Source organism: Ammospiza nelsoni, chromosome 6 (assembly GCF_027579445.1).
Source record: "Ammospiza nelsoni isolate bAmmNel1 chromosome 6, bAmmNel1.pri, whole genome shotgun sequence".
NCBI lineage: Eukaryota > Metazoa > Chordata > Aves > Passeriformes > Passerellidae > Ammospiza > Ammospiza nelsoni.
Window position 1 is genome coordinate 54644496 of NC_080638.1, and position 14832 is coordinate 54659327.

Here is a 14832-nt window from a genome sequence, read left to right on the forward strand (position 1 = left end):
AGAAGCAAAGGTTTCTAAAAGCAAGGAGGAAAAATCACGTGGACAGTCTTACTAAATTGTTCACTGATTCCTTGCCTCTGGTAATATTTAAATAAAAGATACAACCCAAATCAAACACAAGTTACATCAGGGAAATACACAGAGGGACTTCAGGGCTTGGTTCTGCTAAACTTGGAGACTGTATGAGCAAAAACCTGGGTCTTCACCTAAAGTGCCTTCAGAAAATGCTGAAGCTCAGCCTATGTCTGGACCTTGACACACACTCTAGTATGAAGAAGGTGGATTTAACAACTGTGGGCAATACCAATTTTTAGTACAACCTGTACCCCAAAGCCCTGAAATTTATCTTACTGCTACAAAACACTTCCCACGATTGCTTGGGCACCCCAATTCTTAACCAGCACTTGAAAACATGACATTTTCAGGAGTCATCTATTCTTTTCCCATCATTGTGAATAGAGTCATTGATTTAATATCAACCACATAGGAAATGGCATAGGAGGCACAGTAACGTGCCTGACTTAGATGGCAAATTATCTAGGATGTTGCTTTGGTGGGGTCATGTGCTAAGAATGGAAGAGGCTTGCTATAAAACACCTCTTTTAGCTTCAAACACACAGAGCCAAATTCAGAGCTAGCACCACCACCAACTGGCTACTTGTCCTTAGCGTTGCCTTCGTAACCCACATGGTGCCAGGGTCACAGAAAGCCAAGGAGGTATTTTCAATTCTCTGCTTCTCTAACAGTGACCTTGTGCCAAGCCATGAGAGCAGTGCTCTCAGCAGCTCTCTGCAGCACTGTGATTCTGTCCTGGAGCCATGATCCATACAGGCATTTGTGTCAAATGGCACCAGAACTAGTGCAGTTCAGGCACTTGGTAGCGATCCCACCATGAAGGTTCACGTGCCTTGCACCGCACTGCATGGCTCTGCAGGCCAAGCACAGCATGCCTGGCCCTGCAGGAGGGGAAATAAATGAGGCATGCAGTCCAGGAACCAGCACTGTTTGCTCCTGTTTGCCCACGGCTGCAGCCCAGCCCCTGAACCTCTCCCCACCTGAGCAATGCAGAGCAGCCACAGTGCCACGGCCACTCTGCTGTCCCCAGGCACTGGCATGGACCAGAGGGAGAAGCTAACGCACACAAAATCTTCTCCCACCTCTCAGATCTCAGTCTCTGCTTGAAGGAAGATGTTTTCCCTTTCCAGTGTTTTCTCTGCTGTCCACACCACATTTTGCTCTGGCCTTGCAGGAGGTTGCACTTAGGCCTCATCATAACTGAGTGTGGACTATTGATTCAGGTTGCAGACAGTATCCAGTCCTTTTCCATCAATAGCTTTGCCACTGACATTTTAAAAATCTCACTGTTAAAATTATGTATTGCCTGGAAGTTAAGATTTTAAAACCAAATACAAATGCCAATTTCAAATGCAAGGAATTACTTCAGTTCTAAAGACAATTCTAATGATAAAACAATCATGGAAATCTTTCACTGCATGGAATTACCCTAGGATTTCTACAAGAAAAAAAAAAAAGGCATTGGAATAAGAATGAATAATATTATCTATATCCCAGTGGATGTAGCATATTTTAAAATGTGTTTTTCAAAGGCTTAAGGAAAAAAAACAAAAAGTTTCATCAGGGTTAAAGACTATCAGTCTAAACTGGAATTTTATATAAACTAAAATGATTTAATACCTGGGCAGGTTTCCAGCTGGTAAGCACTGTCATAGCTGCAGAACACAACAGAGCACCTATAACAATTACATTGGCTGATTCTCTACTTGTCTCTACCAACTGATGTCTTTCAGTCCCCAGCCTTTAAAGAGCAGTGAGTGGAATACAAATTCCTCAGTCAATTCTGCATTTGTAATCCTTCTTCCAGAATTAAGACTCAAAACCTGTGCATATGAATACATTAAACTTAATCCTTATGTTTTGCCCAGCAATTGTAATCAAGTCCAACATTTTTTGCTCTGATTGCAAATGCTGTTGGACTCTACTCTGTGCAGTGCAGTGTTAAGGGGATCTTAGCATGGCTTTTAATGTCCAGAAGAAAAAATTCTAAATTTTTCCCCACAGTGATGTCATTCTGCATCTTATTGTTTTTTCTGTGAGGTGGCAGCCAAATGAGTGACATCAAAACATTACCTTAACTGGCAGAATCTGGTTCCAGATGTTTTTGAGTCATATTCTCCAGCTGTACTGCCAAAAGTTTTCATAACTGCTAGCACTGCAGCCAGTACAGCTCAAAACACAAATTGCAGCCTATTCTGGTACGATACAAACACTATCACTGAAGTCCCCCTTACAAAATCACTGCCACTATTACTAGTGATAGCACAAGAACCAGAAAGCATGATAGGATTATCAGACTGCTTTCTGAGTTTTCAAAACCTTTATATAGGAAAAGAAATCACCTTGTGATTTGTGAATGTGGCTTAAGCAGTACCTGATAATACACAGAATATTTACAGACAACAAAGAAAGACAAAACCCATACAATCAGCTTTTTTCTATGGCCCAATTTCTAAGAAGAATATGAATGCATTTTGAAATTAACTTCTCTGTTCAAATGGGAGAAGCAGAATATAGCAACAATGAAATGCAGAAGAAAGCACCTGCTATGCAGTTTGTCATTCCCTGTGCAAGTTTTGCTACACAGTAAAACCAGCTCTAATCAATGTTGTCATTTAATGGCAATAAAATAGCAAAATCAGCTACTGTTATTTTTGTGGTCTTAAGCACTTCTTCTGAATTTCTTACTTCAAAATCCCTTTGCCAATCAAAAACGTGACTCTGAAAGATAGTCATCCCCCACAGCTCCCCTGTTCCCCTTGCCCTTTAAATTTGGACTGCAAGTATTAAATGTAGGCTTTATCAAGGGCAGTAGTGGAACTCCTACTGTATCAACAGGCCCAGGAATTCCATCTGACTATCCACCATTGTACAGCTCAGATTTTATCTGAGTGACTACTGCTTCCACAGAGCAGAAATGCAAGTATGTAAAACACAATGCTGCTTTGAATGCCTCTTCGTGCCCGTGCACAGAACTTGCACAGATCAGGGCAGGCACACTCCTAGGTGCAAACAGCATTACGTGTGCTTCCCACACTGTGCCAACAGCTCCAACATGGGCAGCTCAGCCTTCCCAAGCTGGCTGCAGTGCCCACGAGTGCAGGGTGAGAGCTCCAGGCTGGGTAACCACCCCAAGAAACCTCTGCCCAATTGCTGCCCTTTTTCTGACTCTGTCATAACTCAATTACAATTTTTTTACAAACACATCATAAAGAACATATTCTACTGGCAACCAAAAAGAAAAAGATGAAGCAGCAGCCGTGTGGCAAAAGCAGAGTCAGGAGATCTGGATACTTTTCCTGGCTTTGCTTTAGATTTGTGACTGACCTTGACGAGTCAGATATAGACAAATCCCACTCCCTGCTCTGTGCAAGGGGTCCTGCCTGCTTCCCAGGGACAGTTGCTCTGCTATGAGCATGTATTGCCTGAGCAAAGACACACATGGATGCGCAGGTACACACAGAAATACAAACATTTGCACAAGGGGTGAGTCCTGAAATCCAAAATTCCTGTCACTGACACAGAGTAAGACATCAGCTTAATGAGAGGTTGGAAGGAAAATCTGCAGGTCAGACATTGTGGAGCATTTTGTAGTCCTGATGATGAAGTAACAGACATACAACATTATTGGGGGGCATTCAAAGGCCATCTTTCCTTGTTCATGTCTCTAAAAGCAAGGGAAATATCATCTACATCATAGGATGGATTTCAGGGCTGAGCTGGCAAATATTTATGAGAGCCATAAAGTTTAGAAGTCTAGTCTAATCTTTCCACTTTAGAAAGACAAAATGTTACTGCTAGGCTGCCAGATCCACAGATATGCCAAGTCTCTACAAATCCCACCAGACCCAACATTTTTTTTCTACAGAGGTTCATATTTTTTCTGTTAAAAAAAAGGACAAAACCAAACAGAAATAGGTTTGGTTTTAAACCATCTACATGCTGAATATACAGAAGTTATTTCTCTTTCTTGTTTTTCATTCATAATTTGATCTACTCATGACGATACCAAGATCTTCTTTATAGACTTGAAAAGGACTATGCAGAGTAACTACTGGATACACAAAGAATGTTTTGATAGCTCAGGCTTCCACCCTCCCTAAACAAATGAGCCAAGCATCAAGCTGGTATGAAAACACAGTGCTGTAACACTGTATGGGTGTCTGATGGCACAGGTGAGATCTGCCAGCAGCAGCCTCAGACCCCCGCCAGGTGTGAGCTCCCTTCTGTAACACACACCATCCTCTGGGCTGGGAAAGCCCAAGGAAAGGAAGGACATGCTTTGGCAGATGGCCCAAGGACAGAGCCCTGAACATGGATGACCACTCCCGGACTACACTTGTCTGTGTCCCTTCCCTGGCTGTGAGCGGGGAGTGGGGTCTGTCCCCTTCCCCAGCCAAGGGCTGGCTCTGTAGGGAGATGTGCCATTTCTCCAGCCACTCTGTGCACCATCCCCTCTGCCCCACGGGGCTCCCCAAAACCTGAGCTCCCCACCCCACATCTCTTCCCATGGCAGGGGAGCCACAGCTCCCTGAGGGCCTCTTTACAGAATCAGAATCAGAGGCTTTTAAGGGGTTCGAAGAGCCCAGTGCCAACCCCCTTCCGTGGGCAGGGACATCTCCCACCAGACCAGGTTCCCCAAAGCACTGTCCAGGCTGGGCTTCAACACGTGCAGGGATGGGGCATCTACAGTTTCACCTGTTCTGGTTCCTCACCACCCCCACGGTAAAAAATTTCTTGCTAATATCTAATCTAATTTTCCCATCTTTCAATCTGTATCCATTACTGTTTGTCCTATCACCACAGCTGCTCATGGAGCGTCCCTCTCTAGCTTCCCTGCAGACCCTCTCAGACACTGGAAGGTTGCTGAGGTGCCCACACCACCTTGTCTTCTCCAGGCGGAACAGCCCCAACCTTCTCCATCTTTGTAGGGAAATGCTCCAGACCCCTTAACAACTTCAAGTTCCCCTCTAGACTTGCTCCATGCCCTCCTTGTATTGGGGACACCAGAACTGTATGCAGTGCTCCAGGTGGAGACTCACAAAAGCGAACCCGCCCCAAGCCGTGCCCCCCGGGGCTGCTCCGATCCCCGGAGGGCAGGGGCCGATCCCCGAGGCCAGCGGGGCCGGCACGGAGGGCAGGGCCGGTCCCGAGAGGGCAGGGTCCGATCCCCGAGGCCAGCGGGGCCGGCACGGAGGGCAGGGCCGGTCCCGGCCCCGAGGCCCCCGCACACGCCGGGCGGGGGGCGGGACCTTCCGGTTCATGTCGGCGCTGGGCTGGCGCGGAGGAGCAGCGCGGCCATCTTGCCTCGTCGGGGAGCGGCGGCGGGGCGGGCGGGGGGCAGGCACGGAGGGAGGGAGCGGCGGGCGGGCACCCACCGAGCGTCCGCAGCCCGCGGGGCGCCGGCCTTCTCGGAGCCTAGGGCGGGCCGCGATGCGAGCGGCGGCGCGGTGAAGCGGGGCCGCGGCGGGGGAAGGAGAGGGCAGCCCCCCGGGCGGCGGGCCTGCGCTAGCCGTGCCCCGGCGGCAGCGGAGAAAAGCCGGGCTGCGCGGCGTCCCGCCGCCGCCTCCTCCCGCCCGCCCTGCGCTCACCCCCTCCCCCCCGGAGCCGCTCCCTCGCCGCCTCCCTTTCTCCGGCTCCATCCCTTCCCTCGGCTCCATCCCCTCCCCGCTGGATGAGGCGGCCCCCTGCCCGCTGCTGACCCCTGCGGACCCCGGCTGTAGGATGAGCCCGAAGGACTCGGAGGGGGCGAGGCCGCTCCGCTCCCCGAGGAGGATCTAGTGGGGGGGCACCGACGCGACGCCGCCCCCCGCCAGGCACCTCGTCCTTCATGGTGGCTCCCTGCGACCACCATCTCGGAGCAGACGCGCAGCCCGGGGCCCGTGTGTGTGTCTGTGCGCGCCGCCGCCGCGGCCGCCCGAGTGAGGGAAAATGTCCACTCGGACTCCATTGCCCACGGTGAACGAGCGCGACACCGAGAACGTGAGTACCGCGGCCGCGGGGGACCCGCCGCGCCACCGCACCGCGCCCGGCCCGCGCCGCGCGGGCATCGCCCCGCGGGGCGCTGTCAGCAGCCGCCCGTACGCTGCCCAAATTGCCGATTTATGCTGAATTGATTGTTTTTTTAACCCGTTCACAGCACGGTTCGCCGGATCCGTGGCGTTTGCGGGCATCCCTCCCCCCTCCCAAAGCCGGTGTCCCCTCTTTAATTCCCCCTGGTTCTATTTGAGTGTCGCAGGGTGGTGTGAGGATCGGGTTGGTCGTGTCGGTAACGGGGATCGGGGTGGGGAGCGCTGGGGGGCTGCTGCCTTCTCCTGATATGCCAACTTACTGCCAAAGCACCCGAATAAACCTCTGGTAAACAGATGGGAATAATTCAGCTTGGTTAGGGGTGGGCTAGGTGACCTAGATAATAGGCCTCTTCCCTGCTTAATTTGCAGGGTTCTCGATGGTAATGACGCTGGGAGGCTAGTCACCTGTTCAGATGACATTAAAAGGGTTTCTTTATTGGAATTACCCTTTGCGCAAGGGAGCCTGTTCCCTTCACACCGAATACCCCCTCGTTTTTGTTTTTTTTTTTACCTTGACAAAGCCAAGGTTTGAGAATTGACACTTTATTTACAATATTAAGTCAGTCGCAAAGGTCGTCTGCTAAAGGAAGAAAGAACAAAAAAATAAGCTAGTCCTACCTACCACATGAGCATATAGCAACAAACGAAGCTCGGTAGGAGACTCCCTTTCTGCAGATAGAAACTGTGTTTCTCCTGAGTTAAAACTTACTTGATCCTGGTGTATCCTGTCTGACCATTTTTCTGCATAGGCTCTGACATGTCCCCGAATGATAAACAGAAGGGAGTTGTCACTCACTGTGGTCTAAAATGAGTTGATAGGTGAACTTTGTATTCAGCTTTTTGTGAAGGCTATCTGATATTCTTTATGCATCAAGATAGATGCTAAGCTTGACTGAAGAGGCTTTTTTTTTTTTTGCTTTTTTTTTTTTTTTTTTGTGAGGGTTTCTTATGTTTTGGACTGGCATAAAAGGTGGAAACTTTGGTTAAAGATCAGGAAAAACTGTTGGATTGTTCCAGACCATAAATAGTCTGAGAAAAGTGATGGTAGCCCCATTGTTTAAAACAAGACCAGACAAAGCGTTAGAAAACATGCTGCATGGAACAATTACTGCATTACCAGGGATTTAGATTTTATTGACATAATAGGCACTTCTAACTTCTGTGATCTTTATTTGCTTTAGGACTACATGCAACCTGCAGGCTAAGGGCTGTATTGAGCAAAAAGCCAACTAAGCATATTTGGTTGTAAAATCTCAATGAGCTTCCTGTCTTGTGGAAGAAAATAATTAAAATATTATGCAGCCCTTCCTATGCCATGGGGAGAGTTGAAGTTGAAACATAATCTACAAAATACTGTGCAGAGTTTATTTGGATGAATTTGGTCTATACCAAACCTGACTGGACTTTTCAAGCTCCATGTGAATGTATGGAGGCCACATAGTAAATCATTTCAGAAATTGTTCAGATCAGATTCCCCAATTAATTCAAACTCTACTGTGGATAACTTAACAGTGGAAAGACTTAATGTGTGCTTGAGGAAACATAATTATTCACAAGCTGTGTTTTCTAGCACTTGAAGTTAGGTTTTTACATGTCTTCCACTTAAGGCACCTTATTCTCACTTCAAAATATTGGTCTAACACTTCTGTTTAGTTATCTTCATAATCTGACATACATGGATTGTCTTGCTTGCAGAAAAATTGCCTTAAGTTTAGAATGAGGCATATTTTTAAGCTGCTGTATTCTGTGCTGGTGTCCACAGAAATACCTGTAGGCAGTGATATTGACAGGGAGTGATTAATGCAAGCACTCGCCAGATCCAGTCAGCCAAGCCCTCCCCAGTACAATGCATATTCCTCTGGAAGCTCTCTGATGTTTTGGCCATCAGCTGTCTAGAAATTTACCAAACTGTATTTTGTTATGCCTTGCTTAAAAACTAAATTTAAATCTGACATTTAGTCTATCTGAATTACCCCTACAGCTGAGAACACCAGATCTCTTTTTTTAATACCAAATGCAATAATTTTGATTCTTCAGCTAACTGTTCTTTACCCCAAATTTGGGTGTGTTATGTTGGCAGGTAAATTGAACCTTGATTCATTCTCTTTCACATAAGAGAAGTCTAATTAGTTAATATTCAGAGGGCTCTTTGAAGAGGCTTAGGAGGTGCCAAAGTATTCAGCTAGCCTTTGGGGCCATGGTTGTGGACCCTGTTAATGCCTTCTCTCTGCTTGGAAGGTTACCACTGCTGACAAAGTCTTGGCTGGTGTTGAATCTGGTTGAAGTGTGCTGATCACAGCTTATCCATGCCTATACTTGCAGTTTTGAAAATGAAGTTAGCCTCCAGAATGACAGTGAGTGTAAATTATCATTGTCTGTGCTTGCACTTAACCACGTTTAGTGGTTGGCAGGTCCTGTTGAATAAAAAAGTGTAATTGCCAGTACTTGATTTTTATTTTTTTTTCCCTAAGGCTTCTTATCAAGACATGCTGAAGTGGAAATACTGACTGTCACAGTGGCTTTCCCCAAAAGCTACTCAGAGCTACCAAGCCTTTGGTGCCTTTGAGATTAAAGAATTTGGCTGCGAGTCACCTGGTTTTGAGAGGAAAGGCATCCCAGATGATCTGTGATCATAGGAACTTCACACTTGGACAGTTGGAAGCTGGCTGGTGGCCTGCCATGAGCAGAGACACAGCAGCTCCTCTCTGGCCATGTCTTGTGCAGCAGGGGCTGCTCAGGGGACAGAAGTGCAGGACAGGATCAGATCTTCTCTGTCTTTTGCAAAAATATGTCCTGCATGTGAGAAAGAAAGCAGCAGAGACCTCCTTCGTGCGAATCTGGGAGACAGGATAGACACAGAAGAAGGACTTTAGATGACAGAAGAATGAGTAAACCTGTTTTACTAGTGATGAGAAGGGAGAGAAGATGGAGGAGAATAGAGTGTGGCAACACAGTGGAAAAGGAAGATAGAAGGTGGAAAACAAAAGATGAGAGGAGTCACAGAGGAATGTGCATATGGCAGGATGGAGGACAGCCAGTGACAAAGAAATAGGAGCAGAAGGAACAAGATTGTGAGGAGTAGGACAACTATTCATTAAAAAAAATATTCAAAGAGTGGGAAGATGATAGCAAACTATAGATAGAAACAAGGAAATACAGGTGGTATGGAGGTTGGAAGATTACATTTTTAACAGCATGAAACAGAAAAGAATAATCTTGCATTAAAGAGTTTAATTAAAACCTCTGTGTTTGTTGCACAGCTGTGTTTTTTGGGGGGGAAGAAAGAGTAACTCTTTTGAATGTGTTGGTTCTGCAGGCCAATCTGAATTAAAAATTTAAATAATTTGAGGGAAAGCAAGACTAAAATATACTCTTATCTCCATGACTGTGCCTAATGTGAAAAATTTGCTATTGAAAAATGCCAGCATGATGGCAACTGTGCTTGCACAAAAGGATTCTGTGCAGCAGTAGTACCACCCCTTTTTGGTTTTTATTTTTTTTCTTTTATTTAAAAAGATTTAGCAAAGGCAGAGTTAGGTACAAAAATGTATTTTGAGCTACTGGGAAAGTTAGTGCAGTATGTCTTGGTTTATTACCAATTAACTATGAAATGCATTAGAGCATTTGCAGACAATATGCAAGCTTGCATTGTTCTATATATTATTTATCAGTCTTCTCCTATTACAGATAGATCTGTAATTTGAATGCTTTCTTCCGTAGCATGAAATCCTGTGGGGTTTTTAAAGAAGGGACTGAGGAGGGAAGCGTTCCTGTGGCCAAGACTTCTGACAGATTTTCTTCTACAGGGCCATCTACACTATTCCATATTTTTCACCAGTTGTAATAAATGTTCTGGTTTGAATTAAATTGGGAAAAGATGGCAAAATAACTAGAAATAAAAAGTATTTTAGGAATTCACCTGGCACGTATTTTATAGTGCCAAAATTCCCCAGAGCAGAAAAAAATGCTGATGCTCAATAGGCCTGGTACTGTGTCCTCAGAAAATACCTGGTGAGCTGCATGACACTGCGAGTCATCAAGTGCTAGTATTTTCACATTTTTGCAGTGAGACATTTAATTCTCAGCTGTGCTGAGCAGCCTGTGCTGTGGTGTTTAATCACTTGGCTCACAGTGATGGGAGGCTGCTGGGGGCAGCAGCCTCGGGTGCCCCTTCCCACCCGCGGTTTGTGCCAGCTCTGATTATCACGGGGCTCTGAGATGAGTCTGGTCAGCTCTGATCCGACTGGTAGAAGCCCTTAAGAAAAGTGGAGTTATCCCCATGCTGTGGCTGTAAACAGAATGCCCAGTGCAGGTGAGGAAGGTTAGAAATGCTTCCTAGTGGTTTTGTTTTGGTTTGAATTAAGCCAGTCATAGCACAGCGCCCTAGGGCTAGGGTAACTTGAATTGTGCTGCAACTGCAAACAGATACATATTTACAACAGTGTTATTTGGATGTTTTATTCCTGGAAAGAATCTTATTTTCTTCCTTTCTTACATATTTTCAATAACTCAGAAAAACTAGGTTGCAGGACCTTACTCCAGAAAATGTTACATAGTAAGACTTAATTCATTAGCACCACCAAATGTGGCTTATATTGTGGGCTTAGAAGTAGCAGCCTGAAAAACAGAACACAGCTACTGGAATTGCTGAAAGAAAATGAGAGTAAATACAGTATTTAGTACACTGAACTTCACAGCCTTCTTCCTAGCTTTTGTTACCCACACACCTGGTATCCTTACCTGCTTGATTCTCCATTTTAGTTCTAGCCAAAAGATATATTCATGTTGATGTAAGCGGACAGTTCCTGTTGACAACATGTCTCAGGTGACTCAAGTCAAAGGAATTCAAAGAGTGGAGGCATTTGTCTCTCCCAGTCTCCATTTCATATGATATATAAGTAGCATGTGTCTGCAACTTCCTCTTCTCCTCAGTCAAGTAATGCTGCCTCATGGGTGTCAGCCAGATCAAAAATGGAGGTCACTTTTTTTTAGGCTCATGGCATATCAAGGTTGGCTCTGCTTAGCGTGGAGATCATCTGCCACTAAAATTCTTTAGAACATACGATAAATAGGTGCATACTGCTCTTAAAACATAAACCTGAAAGATACTGAGAACACCTGTGATGAGGAAGAAGCCCTAACCCTCCTTGGGTTAGGAGGAATTCTTGCCCCATAAAGCAGCGAGTTGCTGAGCTCAATATGTGTGTATATATACATATAAACAGAAATTGACTTTCAAATAAAATTTGTTCCTGCAGGGTTTAAGCCTAAGCAAAGCTTTCTATCTACAAGCTCAATGTGGTTTTTGAAAACCAGCTGTGAGGTGGTTGGGTTTTTTCTTTTTTGTTTAGCATGTAATTACTGACAGTGATGATTCTGGAAACAACTTAGTTGGCAGTATTGTTGATGAAGAATAGAATATGGTTGGCTCTTTAGCTATTATTCCCCAGGCTGATGTCAATAAATATCCATTTTAATCAGCAGTAAAGGAACTTTGGCTGGAAAGATATGATGAATGTCAGATCTTGATAATGTGAAGCAACAAAAGAGCTTTTAAAGAGCTTTTCTAACCGGCACCAGACTTATCTTTTTGATTATATAAGCAGGATTTCTTCACTGTTTTGTTGTTCAGTGCTAATCATGGAATTACAGATTCACTCTCTTTCATATGCTGTATAGAGCATGAACCAAATACTGCCAAACCCATCTCAGAGGCTGTAGTGATTTTGCATGGGAGGACTCTTGAGCCCCTGTGTGTCTGTGGGGGGAGCATCCTGCCTTTGCTGAGGATGTTGGTGCTTGGCTGTCAGCACTTCCCCACTCTGGTCTTCAGGGCACTGCTGCACTTGTCACTAGCAATTCCCACTGCAATTCCACTGCTGGTCAGTAGCCAGAATTAGGGGTTGCTTTTGTGGCAGTGTTCCCTCTGCCAGGTGAAAGTGTCCTGTGTCCCTACTGTCCCCCTCCATCACACTGCCCAGTGTAGGCTGTTCCATTGCTATGCTCACTTGGAGCTGTGTCCTGAGCATTATTCCTGTTTTTTTTTTTTTTTTGCCTTCCCCACTGAGGTGTGGAGGAATTAGGAATGTGTGTCAGAGGTATAGCTTCCATGTGCTAAAGGCTGTTTACTCTCCAGGTTCCCCCTTTAATCCAGTGGTTTGACAGATCTGACCTAATTAAAAGAGCCACTCGTTTTCATGAATGTCATACCAATTACATGAATGAACACTGTGACAGGCTGAGACTGCACAGTGAAATCTTCCCCTTTTGACAATGGAAGCATCCCAATTAGTGTTTTCTCTCCCTTAACATCTATATTATATTTCTAGAAGGTCTGCTTGTCTCCCTTGACGAATTCTGACCCTTTCAGTTGTTCCTCTCTATCACAACGTCCGTAATGGTTGGGCTGTAGCCTACATCAGTGAATAAATCTGCCCTCATGGGTTGATAGCTTCAGTGTCACTTTAGGTCGATAGCATTTTTCTTCTTAGCAGACCCTTTAAAATTTTGTGAGATGGAAGCCATGACTGTTTACCTTTAAGATTGATTATGGAGCAAGCTAGTCTAAAAACTGCCTTTTAATTATATGTGTTCAACCAAATAATTGGTTATGCAAGCATCAACATATGCATGCTGGATCTGACAAAACCCACCTCACTCCATATCCTGATTTGTGCCTTGGTCACTGGTAGGAGGGAAGTAAAATCAGGACAAGTAAAGGGCATCTTCACCTGATGTATTCCTGTTTATAATTTAGGAAAATAATATAATATCTTATAATACATGATGATTTAGGGAATCCCAGAGCAGTAACTGGTATATAAACAATTGTGGATGAGTGTTTGCTGTGACACCCTTTGGTGGCTGCCAGAAAGGTAAGTCTGTGTTTTGACTTTCCAGCAGAATTCCTGTGTCAGCAGTTGCAGGATGCCCTGCTGTGCTGTTTCAGGGATATCTGTGCTCAGTAAGATGCTACCCCTGTGCATATCCTTAGGGCTGCATTTTTGCCCTTCCACTGGTAGTACTCAGCGGTCTGAGTCTTCCTAAACATGTTAATGAGAATGGGAAATAAAATACATCACGTTGTTGGGAAGGGCTGCAGTGATGTTTTGTCTTTGCATGTTTGATTTAAAATATTTTCGAGATTTTAAAAAAACCAAACTATTGTACGTTTCCTGTTTTTCTGTAAATACAGTGCTAATGGAAAGTGCACAGGCAGAAATTACCATTTATTTGTATATTGTGTGCCCAGGTTAAGGTAATGAAGCAATTTAGTGTCTCAGAAATTCATGTCCTGAAATGCTTACATTATTATTATAAGGTATAGGCTTTAAGTACAGTTTTTTCTTATTACAATTAAAAAAGCTGAATGAAATGAGGCTGTCATGATTGTTACTGGTCTGACAGATTTCCAAGAAATTCTGTAATATCACTTTGTAGTATTTCATGCAGAGGTTAGGTAACAGCTAAGGTAATAAACATGCCTGGAGACTTCAGTAAGATTAAATTTTATTAGTTTATTTTTGCTGATGATACACTAGTTCTCACTATTTAATTAAATAAATACTTCTAAAAAATGCCATTTGTTCCCTACATTTCAGAAAGAGTTTCCTATTTACTGTAATTAAACATGGATTTTTGCAGGTCTTGGACATTCTGATTTCTTACTGTTTTCCAGCTCTTTGAATGCATATCAGATTCTGTTTCTTTCAGGTTTTTTCCTCAACTTTTGGCACCTTCTTTAGCAGTTCAAGAACTTTGATACTAGTCATCCCCTGCCCTGTGTGTTTCTAATTCTCTGAATGTTAAGATATCTGAAACCATACAGATGATGGATAAAACTAACATCTACCAAAAAGATTTCAGTTGTTGACACCCTCATACTTCATTTGCTTTTTACTTTTTTTCCTTTTCTTTTTTCTTTCTCTTCATGCTAATCATTATCTGGCTATGAAAGGATGCCGGCTCATCATTGGGGGAAGGCTTTTGCGAAAAGGTGGGTTTTGTGTTGTGTTCCAAATGTAGCTGGTCTTGGGTGCAGTCCCTCCCTTGCAGTAAGGTCTCTCACAAATGGACATGTTTTACTTCATTTCCTTCTGGGTTGAGTAATAATAGGGTGGGGCTGAGGGGAGGAGGAGAATGTTTTGTTTTGGGGTTTTTTTTAATGACAAAGGTTGTCCTGTTAGCTTGAAAATGGATGGTGCAAAAAAGAAACAAACATTTAAAGTATTTAAAAGATTTTTAAATGCAATCTGGTGCATGCCAAGACACGGAAAAAAGTGCTTTATTGTCATGAGTGGATTTCAGGAAATTTTTCTTTTAAAAGAGGTGGTGACTGGCAAACCTGAAGTTGCACAAAGTACCTCATCTCCTTGCCTTAGTTTCCCTCTACAGTGTAATGGTCTTGCTTTACATGAAGACAGATATTTTGGGAATCACTTAGCCCTGGTGAGTTCATTAGCAAGTGTTATTCTTACACAGAAAACACCTCCAGGAAATACAACTCACCTACCACAATATATGGAAACTTACTAGAAATGAGCACATGCTGATTTTAAGTTTTATGTTTTTAAGACAAAGCCTGTATCTTCTTGAAACCATATAAATGTGGACCTGGAAAAGAAGCCTGAAATTGAAGAGAGTTTTGGAGGATCAGTATAGTGAGGAAGGCAAAATCTGAAGATTT

At 44.2% G+C, this 14832-nt stretch overlaps 1 protein-coding gene across 21 annotated transcripts in view; it reads left to right on the plus strand.

The window, feature by feature from the left end:
* Positions 1-5387: 5387 nt before the first annotated feature.
* Positions 5388-14832, plus strand: part of MARK3 (microtubule affinity regulating kinase 3) — a 60355-nt gene continuing 50910 nt past the window's right edge. For 13 of the 21 annotated variants that reach the window (XM_059475023.1, XM_059475027.1, XM_059475024.1 and 10 more), the window contains exons 1-2: positions 5388-6057; positions 14104-14142. In XM_059475023.1, the coding sequence (XP_059331006.1) occupies positions 6007-6057; positions 14104-14142 (90 nt within the window). In that variant the 5' untranslated portion in view covers positions 5388-6006. The remainder of the gene's footprint in view (positions 6058-14103; positions 14143-14832) is intronic. The other 8 variants (XM_059475032.1, XM_059475037.1, XM_059475039.1 and 5 more) reach the window with 4 other exon arrangements.